The sequence below is a fragment of the Argopecten irradians genome, chromosome 9 (assembly GCF_041381155.1).
Source record: "Argopecten irradians isolate NY chromosome 9, Ai_NY, whole genome shotgun sequence".
NCBI lineage: Eukaryota > Metazoa > Mollusca > Bivalvia > Pectinida > Pectinidae > Argopecten > Argopecten irradians.
Genome location: NC_091142.1, coordinates 42930837 through 42943189, shown reverse-complemented (window position 1 = coordinate 42943189; position 12353 = coordinate 42930837). Strand labels below are relative to the sequence as shown.

General features: G+C 36.9%; 1 protein-coding gene across 1 annotated transcript in view; it reads right to left on the bottom strand.

Annotated features, from left to right (window-relative positions):
• Positions 1–1946: 1946 nt before the first annotated feature.
• LOC138332385 (gametogenetin-binding protein 2-like) overlaps positions 1947–12353 on the bottom strand; it is a 28551-nt gene continuing 18144 nt past the window's right edge. Inside the window, exon 12 of the mRNA XM_069280462.1 lies at positions 1947–5102. Coding sequence (XP_069136563.1) covers positions 4890–5102 — 213 coding nt within the window. The 3' untranslated portion in view covers positions 1947–4889. The remainder of the gene's footprint in view (positions 5103–12353) is intronic.

The following is a 12353-nucleotide window of genomic DNA, read 5'->3' as shown; positions in this document are numbered from 1 at the left end:
TTGTACCACTGAGATGTAGACACAAAGAACTATGGAATCTCCAAATGATATATTATATGTGTCACTTTGTGTTACTATGGTGTTGTACCACTGAGATGTAAACACAAAGAACTATGGAATCTCCAAATGATATATGTGTCACTTTGTGTTACTATGGTGTTGTACCACTGAGATGTAGACACAAAGAACTATGGAATCTCCAAATGATATATTATATGTGTCACTTTGTGTTACTATGGTGTTGTACCACTGAGATGTAGACACAAAGAACTATGGAATCTCCAAATGATATATTATATGTGTCACTTTGGTGTTACTATGGTGTTGTATCACACTGAGATGTAGACACAAAGAACTATGGAATCTCCAAATGATATATTATATGTGTCACTTTGTGTTACTATGGTGTTGTACCACTGAGATGTAGACACAAAGAACTATGGAATCTCCAAATGATATATATTATATGTGTCACTTTGTGTTACTATGGTGTTGTATCACTGAGATGTAGACACAAAGAACTATGGAATCTCCAAATGATATATTATATGTGTCACTTTGGTGTTACTATGGTGTTGTACCACTGAGATGTAGACACAAAGAACTATGGAATCTCCAAATGATATATTATATGTGTCACTTTGTGTTACTATGGTGTTGTACCACTGAGATGTAGACACAAAGAACTATGGAATCTCCAAATGATATATTATATGTGTCACTTTGTGTTACTATGGTGTTGTACCACTGAGATGTAGACACAAAGAACTATGGAATCTCCAAATGATATATTATATGTGTCACTTTGTGTTACTATGGTGTTGTACCACTGAGATGTAGACACAAAGAACTATGGAATCTCCAAATGATATATTATATGTGTCACTTTGTGTTACTATGGTGTTGTACCACTGAGATGTAAACACAAAGAACTATGGAATCTCCAAATGATATATTATATGTGTCACTTTGTGTTACTATGGTGTTGTGCCACTGAGATGTAGACACAAAGAACTATGGAATCTCCAAATGATATATTATATGTGTCACTTTGGTGTTACTATGGTGTTGTACCACTGAGATGTAGACACAAAGAACTATGGAATCTCCAAATGATATATTATATATGTGTCACTTTGTGTTACTATGGTGTTGTACCACTGAGATGTAGAACACAAAGAACTATGGAATCTCCAAATGATATATTATATGTGTCACTTTGTGTTACTATGGTGTTGTACCACTGAGATGTAGACACAAAGAACTATGGAATCTCCAAATGATATATTATATGTGTCACTTTGTGTTACTATGGTGTTGTACCACTGAGATGTAAACACAAAGAACTATGGAATCTCCAAATGATATATTATATGTGTCACTTTGTGTTACTATGGTGTTGTACCACTGAGATGTAGACACAAAGAACTATGGAATCTCCAAATGATATATTATATGTGTCACTTTGGTGTTACTATGGTGTTGTACCACTGAGATGTAAACACAAAGAACTATGGAATCACCAAATGATATATTATATGTGTCACTTTGTGTTACTATGGTGTTGTACCACTGAGATGTAAACACAAAGAACTATGGAATCGCAAATTCAAGGTAGAATACCGCAGTAGCAGAATTATGAAGCAGAAAATCAAAATTTGTTGATAAATTTTTGCTCTTATTTTGGTTTGATTTGTTTAATTATTACCAGTCAGTGTCATTTAAGGGAGTGCCAGATTTAGACTGGAATATCCTGAGTAAAACCACTGGCCTAGTCATTACTCTGTCCCAGTGTTTCGTGAATCTCAAAACCCAGAGTCACATGGAGACTTGTGTTGATATGAGGACCTATTAACCACCAAACGTCGGTCATGGTGTACCGTATTGATTCACATGATAATTAGGCAATAAGATATCACTAGTACAAACAACAAACAGCAAAACAATAAAATATAGCAGAATTTATTTGGCAGATCATTCTAATACCACTCCACCTGCCAAAAATCCATTTCATCGTTACAAAAGTCACAGAGACACGTTCACATGTCTTACATATAGATATAAATAGAGCCACCAGCACTAGTAGTGACTTATAGTGTCCATGTGTACAATTGTACCACATAACAATCTCTTCATCTCCACAGCTCCTGAAAAGGCAAATCAACAAGAACTAACAAAAACATTTTAGTCATGTCACCACCAGACTCCATATACAAGTACACAACCAAGCCACACCTTCAGGCATTACAGTCCCGAGCATAATCAGATATCAACCATGATATAAACCAATTCATTACCAAGGGTAGATAACTGTGATGTGTAGTGGTATACAGAGTCTGTGGCCCCGGACAAGATACCAACAAGTAAACAACAGCAATAATATGCAAGTCGACAGAAACATTGAGGAAAAAAAAAGTAAAAATATTTCTTGGACCAGACAATAAAATTAAATGTAACTGATGGATTTTTACCAAAGCTTATACCCAGGATATTTTGCATACTGGTTTGTCGGCAACCACATGCAAACTTGTTACAAATCAAGTATTCATTGACATGCCTGGCTTTACAGAAATCCCATACTGCAGAGAACTTCAGAGTTAAATTTGTCATTTAGAATGACTAAGATGTTAAAACCAATGTAGAACTCTCACCATCGTACATAAATGATCAGATTTTTGTTTATATTGTATAAATCCTTCCTACTCCCTGAAGTCTAACACAAACATTTACTCATCAAAGTATTATCAGTACATATCCACTACTGATTCCGACATAGTACATACTCCCTGTAACACGAGAGTCCACTGCTCCAAGTATTTTAGGTCATTACTCCATTGACAAAGTTCCTAGTACAAGGATCTCATTTCCTACGTATTGTTCACAAGTTTATCAGAATTTATTAATCACATGCTTTTTCCAATGTCATGCAAGTTAAAACTTGAAGTGGCATATTATGTATATATACCCTAAAAATTTGTATAATTTGTGCACCAGTGTAATTTGCAAAAGTATTTTGGGGCTAAAAAATGCTGAAAAATGTCTACTATCAGTATTTTTTGTGTCTCAAAAAATCTGGAAAAAAATAAAATGTCCATAGTCATGAAGGTGACACATTATATTTCAGAGATAAATTGAGTAAATCTTTTTAAAAACTTACCAATAAACATTTTCCCCAAAAAAATATAATCCCATTAATACTGAATGTTTAAAACATTATTTTAGTACTTGGATTTTTCTTCCAATTTCTTGAAGATGAGTTCTATTTAAACACTTAGAGTTGTGTAAATTGTAATTATTAAAATGATCTCTTCAGCATCACTTTGAATCCTATATTTAAAACTTCCCCTTACCATACATGATATTATGAAAGAACTAATTTAATTTGCTTTAAGCATTTGGTCAATAAAAATTTAATTAACATTGACCTTTATCTTGGAAGATTTAAAAAAAATAATTTAACAACCATCATTTTAAACAAAATGGTTAAATATTCATGACTATAAATATATATCAATCAAATAAAAAAATTAAATAAAGCAAAGAAATTTTGACATAAATACATGTTTATAACTACATGACATGATACAGATCTATTAGTTTGTATCATGTCCTAAATTATAGTCTAAAATTCCTGAAATTAAAGTGACATATAAATTTGAAGATGTAAGCTTGAGACTGCTCTCAATAGGTCTGACAGGAGTTTTTTTTAAAAGATACAATTGTAAGAGAAAAAGATACCAAAGTTGATAAACGCTTTCTTCAGAACCTCAACCTGCAGCCATTTAAATACAAGCTTCTCCAAAACCTCTATATATAGTGTATTGACTTCTCGGAGACTGTAATTTAGACTTTCTCTTCTATACCTTTGAAGATGTACATAGCATTTTATAACTTAATTGCAAAATGTAACTGTCAGTGCAGTTGTTAAGTTTTTCTTAAGGGCTTAAATTTCACAGATTACAGAAATAAAAAAAATTGTGTGATCATGCTATGTAAACATGAAGCAAGTGACTTTAATATATATACAATTGCTGGAATACCTGTACAAATTTGTTGTCGTTTGATCTTTTGACCGCTGATATAGCTCAATTTCAAGCCCTTGTGAACCTAACAGCTATAAACGGAAAGTTTGAATGGATCTTGTCATGGTGGTCAACACCTCACGTTTCCAACATGATCACAACAATGTGCCCCGCCACGATCTTCTACTCCCTATGTTAAGCTCCAAGTATCCGTTTCATATTTTGACAGAATTGATTGTTTTAAATTTACAGGACTGTATACTCAGTCCAGCGTACTACTCCAAATAGATCTTGAATATCCTTTTCTTTACCATGCAATAAATTAGTTTTGATTATTCTTACTTGTGAGCAAACAAAACCCCACAAAAAATATGGTTATATTAAATACTAGATATCTACCTAACTATTTGATATTAAACATGACAATATTTTGGGCCTTTTAAAATTTCTTATTTTGTCTCTTTGTCATTAATTCCTACAATACTGTTGCATTTGGCGAATGCTGTAAAATGTCCAAAAAAAACGTTTGGTCACAATATTTTCAAGCTGAGTTAAATAATTACAAAGACTTACAATTAAATCTACTACTGTAATCTAAACATGCAAGGAAACTGGATGAGAGGGAAAAAGTTGTCTTATTGGTCATGGTAGAACTAACTATCAAAACCCAATAATCTTGGCTTTAAAGATATTTAATCCAGATTCCCGATAGAATCACTTGTCAATGAGATGAACATGATATTGGAGCCTAGCCTAGAGAAATGATAGGCACATACACTCATGTCCCGACAGAATCTCTCAGATATAGTCACTTCTTATTTGTTAAATAGGATAGAACATGCCCCGTAGATCACACACAGTCACTGATCACATTTTACACATCTTTTGGACCATATTATCCAGATTCTCTTTCCAGGATTGCTGACCATCTGGGCCTTGCTGTTGGAACTTGGTGTTGAACCGCTTCCGTAAGTCTTCACGCAGCTCTTGTCGTTTTTCGAATATTTTCTTCTTATTGGCCTTGAAGTGCTTTATTTCTTCTTCTGTTATAAAATCATCGTCCTCCGACGAACAAGGCGCCTATTCAAATAGAAAGGATATAATTCACTAAAGACTGTCAGCTGGTAATGTGTGTGAACTCTTATATGAATCAATACATGTACTACAGCGAATGTGTCTGTAGTATCGGCCTTGGTATTATAGGTAACAAGGGGTCATGATGGTCACGTGGTCAAGATGTCCACATGTCACCACAAGCCCTAAACCTCTGGGTCACAAGTTTGAATCCCATGTAGGGCAGTTGTCAGGTATAATAAGGACTGCTGGTTGGTTTTTCTCACAGTAAACCCACACTTCCTTAATGGCCCCTGGCTGTTAGTAGGATGTTAAACTAATCAAATCAATCCAATATAGGTAGCTATATACAGCCTCTCATGATATACCAAACATGGTAGATGGAATAGTTTAAGACTAGTCACTGTTTGCATTTTTTTCTTCTAATTCTGCCTGAGGGTCGAAAGCCTGGGATATTATACTGACCTCTAGCATATCAAGGTGTGACTTTATACTGACCTCTAACATATCGAGGAGACTAAGTGTGACTTTATACTGAGCTCTGACATATCGAGGAGACTAAGTGTGACTTTATACTGACCTTTAACATATCGAGGAGACTAAGTGTGACTTTATACTGAGCTCTGACATATCGAGGAGACTAAGTGTGACCTTATACTGACCTCTAACATATCGAGGAGACTAAGTGTGACTTTATACTGACCTCTAACATATCGAGGAGACTAAGTGTGACCTTATACTGACCTCTAACATATCGAGGAGACTACGTGTGACTTTATACTGACCTCTGACATATCGAGGACTAAGTGTGACTTTATACTGACCTCTACATATCAGGATAAGTGTGACTTTATACTGACCTCTACATATCGAGGAGACTAAGTGTGACTTTATACTGACCTCTGACATATCGAGGAGACTAAGTGTGACTTTATACTGACCTCTGACATATCGAGGAGACTAAGTGTGACTTTATACTGACCTCTGACATATCGAGGAGACTAAGTGTGACTTTATACTGACCTCTAACATATCGAGGAGACTAAGTGACTTTATACTGACCTAGACTCTAACATATCGAAGGACGACTAAGTGTGGAACCTTATACTGACCTAAACATATCGAGAGGAGACTAAGTGTGACTTTATACTGACCTCTAACATATCGAGGAGACTAAGTGTGACTTTATAATATGACCTCTAACATATCGAGGAGACTAAGTGTGACTTTATACTGACCTCTAACATATCGAGGAGACTAAGTGTGACTTTATACTGACCTCTAACATATCGAGGAGACTAAGTGTGACTTATACTGACCTTAACATATCGAGGAGACTAAGTGTGACTTTATACTGACTCTAACATATCGAGGAGACTAAGTGTGACTTTATACTGACCTCTAACATATCGAGGAGACTAAGTGTGACTTTATACGACCTCTAACATATCGAGGAGACTAAGTGTGACTTTATACTGACCTCTAACATATCGAGGAGACTAAGTGTGACTTTATACTGACCTCTAACATATCGAGGAGACTAAGTGTGACTTTATACTACTGACCTCTGACATATCGAGGAGACTAAGTGTGACTTTATACTGACCTCTAACATATCGAGGAGACTAAGTGTGACTTTATACTGACCTCTAACATATCGAGGAGACTAAGTGTGACTTTATACTGACCTCTAACATATCGAGGAGACTAAGTGTGACTTTATACTGCCTCTAACATATCGAGGAGACTAAGTGTGACTTTATACTGACCTCTAACATATCGAGGAGACTAAGTGTGACTTTATACTGACCTCTAACATATCGAGGAGACTAAGTGTGACTTTATACTGACCTCTAACATATCGAGGAGACTAAGTGTGACTTTATACTGACCTCTAACATATCGAGGAGACTAAGTGTGACTTTATACTGACCTCTAACATATCGAGGAGACTAAGTGTGACTTTATACTGACCTCTAACATATCGAGGAGACTAAGTGTGACCTTATACAGACCTTATACAGACCTATAACATATCGAGGAGACTAAGTGTGACCTTATACTGACCTCTAACATATCGAGGAGACTAAGTGTGACTTTATACTGACCTCTAACATATCGAGGAGACTAAGTGTGACTTTAATACTGACCTCTAACATATCGAGGAGACTAAGTGTGACTTTATACTGACCTCTAACATATCGAGGAGACTAAGTGTGACTTTATACTGACCTCTAACATATCGAGGAGACTAAGTGTGACTTTATACTGACCTCTAACATATCGAGGAGACTAAGTGTGACTTTATACTGACCTCTAACATATCGAGGAGACTAAGTGTGACTTTATACTGACCTCTAACATATCGAGGAGACTAAGTGTGACTTTATACTGACCTCTGACATATCGAGGAGACTAAGTGTGACTTTATACTGACCTCTAACATATCGAGGAGACTAAGTGTGACTTTATACTACCTCTAACATATCGAGGAGACTAAGTGTGACTTTATACTGACCTCTAACATATCGAGGAGACTAAGTGTGACTTTATACTGACCTCTAACATATCGAGGAGACTAAGTGTGACTTTATACTGACCTCTAACATATCGAGGAGACTAAGTGTGACTTTATACTGTCCTCTGACATATCGAGGAGACTAAGTGTGACTTTATACTGACCTATAACATATCGAGGAGACTAAGTGTGACTTTATACTGACCTCTAACATATCGAGGAGACTAAGTGTGACTTTATACTGACCTCTAACATATCGAGGAGACTAAGTGTGACTTTATACTGACCTCTAACATATCGAGGAGACTAAGTGTGACTTTATACTGACCTCTAACATATCGAGGAGACTAAGTGTGACTTTATACTGACCTATAACATATCCAGGAGACTAAGTGTGACTTTATACTGACCTCTAACATATCGAGGAGACTAAGTGTGACTTTATACTGACCTCTAACATATCGAGGAGACTAAGTGTGACTTTATACTGACCTCTAACATATCGAGGAGACTAAGTGTGACTTTATACTGACCTCTGACAGACCTCTGACATATCGAGGAGACTAAGTGTGACTTTATACTGACCTCTGACATATCGAGGAGACTAAGTGTGACTTTATACTGACCTCTAACATATCGAGGAGACTAAGTGTGACTTTATACTGACCTCTAACATATCGAGGAGACTAAGTGTGACTTTATACTGACCTCTAACATATCGAGGAGACTAAGTGTGACTTTATACTGACCTCTAACATATCGAGGAGACTAAGTGTGACTTTATACTGACCTCTAACATATCGAGGAGACTAAGTGTGACTTTATACTGACCTCTAACATATCGAGGAGACTAAGTGTGACTTTATACTGACCTCTAACATATCGAGGAGACTAAGTGTGACTTTATACTGACCTCTAACATATCGAGGAGACTAAGTGTGACTTTATACTGACCTCTAACATATCGAGGAGACTAAGTGTGACTTTTATACTGACCTCTAACATATCGAGGAGACTAAGTGTGACTTTATACTGACCTCTAACATATCGAGGAGACTAAGTGTGACTTTATACTGACCTCTAACATATCGAGGAGACTAAGTGTGACCTTATACTGACCTCTAACATATCGAGGAGACTAAGTGTGACTTTATACTGACCTCTAACATATCGAGGAGACTAAGTGTGACTTTATACTGACCTCTAACATATCGAGGAGACTAAGTGTGACTTTATACTGACCTCTAACATATCGAGGAGACTAAGTGTGACTTTATACTGACCTCTAACATATCGAGGAGACTAAGTGTGACTTTATACTGACCTCTAACATATCGAGGAGACTAAGTGTGACTTTATACTGACCTCTAACATATCGAGGAGACTAAGTGTGACTTTATACTGACCTCTAACATATCGAGGAGACTAAGTGTGACTTTATACTGACCTCTAACATATCGAGGAGACTAAGTGTGACTTTATACTGACCTCTAACATATCGAGGAGACTAAGTGTGACTTTATACTGACCTCTAACATATCGAGGAGACTAAGTGTGACTTTATACTGACCTCTAACATATCGAGGAGACTAAGTGTGACTTTATACTGACCTCTAACATATCGAGGAGACTAAGTGTGACTTTATACTGACCTCTAACATATCGAGGAGACTAAGTGTGACTTTATACTGACCTCTAACATATCGAGGAGACTAAGTGTGACTTTATACTGACCTCTAACATATCGAGGAGACTAAGTGTGACTTTATACTGACCTCTAACATATCGAGGAGACTAAGTGTGACTTTATACTGACCTCTAACATATCGAGGAGACTAAGTGTGACTTTATACTGACCTCTAACATATCGAGGAGACTAAGTGTGACTTTATACTGACCTCTAACATATCGAGGAGACTAAGTGTGACTTTATACTGACCTCTAACATATCGAGGAGACTAAGTGTGACTTTATACTGACCTCTAACATATCGAGGAGACTAAGTGTGACTTTATACTGACCTCTAACATATCGAGGAGACTAAGTGTGACTTTATACTGACCTCTAACATATCGAGGAGACTAAGTGTGACTTTATACTGACCTCTGACATATCGAGGAGACTAAGTGTGACTTTATACTGACCTCTAACATATCGAGGAGACTAAGTGTGACTTTATACTGACCTCTAACATATCGAGGAGACTAAGTGTGACTTTATACTGACCTCTAACATATCGAGGAGACTAAGTGTGACTTTATACTGACCTCTAACATATCGAGGAGACTAAGTGTGACTTTATACTGACCTCTAACATATCGAGGAGACTAAGTGTGACTTTATACTGACCTCTAACATATCGAGGAGACTAAGTGTGACTTTATACTGACCTCTAACATATCGAGGAGACTAAGTGTGACTTTATACTGACCTCTAACATATCGAGGAGACTAAGTGTGACTTTATACTGACCTCTAACATATCGAGGAGACTAAGTGTGACTTTATACTGACCTATAACATATCGAGGAGACTAAGTGTGACCTTATACAGACCTTATACAGACCTCTAACATATCGAGGAGACTAAGTGTGACTTTATACTGACCTATAACATATCGAGGAGACTAAGTGTGACCTTATACAGACCTTATACAGACCTCTAACATATCGAGGAGACTAAGTGTGACTTTATACTGACCTCTAACATATCGAGGAGACTAAGTGTGACTTTATACTGACCTCTAACATATCGAGGAGACTAAGTGTGACTTTATACTGACCTCTAACATATCGAGGAGACTAAGTGTGACTTTATACTGACCTCTAACATATCGAGGAGACTAAGTGTGACTTTATACTGACCTCTAACATATCGAGGAGACTAAGTGTGACTTTATACTGACCTCTAACATATCGAGGAGACTAAGTGTGACTTTATACTGACCTCTAACATATCGAGGAGACTAAGTGTGACTTTATACTGACCTCTAACATATCGAGGAGACTAAGTGTGACTTTATACTGACCTCTAACATATCGAGGAGACTAAGTGTGACTTTATACTGACCTCTAACATATCGAGGAGACTAAGTGTGACTTTATACTGACCTCTAACATATCGAGGAGACTAAGTGTGACTTTATACTGACCTCTAACATATCGAGGAGACTAAGTGTGACTTTATACTGACCTCTAACATATCGAGGAGACTAAGTGTGACTTTATACTGACCTCTAACATATCGAGGAGACTAAGTGTGACTTTATACTGACCTCTAACATATCGAGGTGTGACTAAGTGTGACTTTATACTGACCTCTAACATATCGAGGAGACTAAGTGTGACTTTATACTGACCTCTAACATATCGAGGAGACTAAGTGTGACTTTATACTGACCTCTAACATATCGAGGAGACTAAGTGTGACTTTATACTGACCTCTAACATATCGAGGAGACTAAGTGTGACTTTATACTGACCTCTAACATATCGAGGAGACTAAGTGTGACTTTATACTGACCTCTAACATATCGAGGAGACTAAGTGTGACTTTATACTGACCTCTAACATATCGAGGAGACTAAGTGTGACTTTATACTGACCTCTAACATATCGAGGAGACTAAGTGTGACTTTATACTGACCTCTAACATATCGAGGAGACTAAGTGTGACTTTATACTGACCTCTAACATATCGAGGAGACTAAGTGTGACTTTATATACTGACCTCTAACATATCGAGGAGACTAAGTGTGACTTTATACAGACCTTATACAGACCTCTAACATATCGAGGAGACTAAGTGTGACTTTATACTGACCTCTAACATATCGAGGAGACTAAGTGTGACTTTATACTGACCTCTAACATATCGAGGAGACTAAGTGTGACTTTATACTGACCTCTAACATATCGAGGAGACTAAGTGTGACTTTATACTGACCTCTAACATATCGAGGAGACTAAGTGTGACTTTATACTGACCTCTAACATATCGAGGAGACTAAGTGTGACTTTATACTGACCTCTAACATATCGAGGACTAAGTGTGACTATACTGCCTTAATATCGAGGAGACTAAGTGTGACTTTATACTGACCTCTAACATATCGAGGAGACTAAGTGTGACTTTATACTGACCTCTAACATATCGAGGAGACTAAGTGTGACTTTATACTGACCTCTAACATATCGAGGAGACTAAGTGTGACTTTATACTGACCTCTAACATATCGAGGAGACTAAGTGTGACTTTATACTGACCTCTAACATATCGAGGAGACTAAGTGTGACTTTATACTGACCTCTGACATATCGAGGAGACTAAGTGTGACCTTATACTGACCTATAACATATCCAGGAGACTAAGTGTGACTTTATACTGACCTCTGACATATCGAGGAGACTAAGTGTGACTTTATACAGACCTCTAACATATCGAGGAGACTAAGTGTGACTTTATACTGACCTCTAACATATCGAGGAGACTAAGTGTGACTTTATACTGACCTCTGACATATCGAGGAGACTAAGTGTGACTTATAGACCTTATACATAGACCTCTACATATCGAGGAGACTAAGTGTGACTTTATACTGACCTATAACATATCCAGGAGACTAAGTGTGACTTTATACTGACCTCTAACATATCGAGAGTTGAGACCTAAGTGTGTGACTTTATACTGACCTCTAACATATCGAGGAGACTAAGTGTGACCTTATACAGACCTCTAACA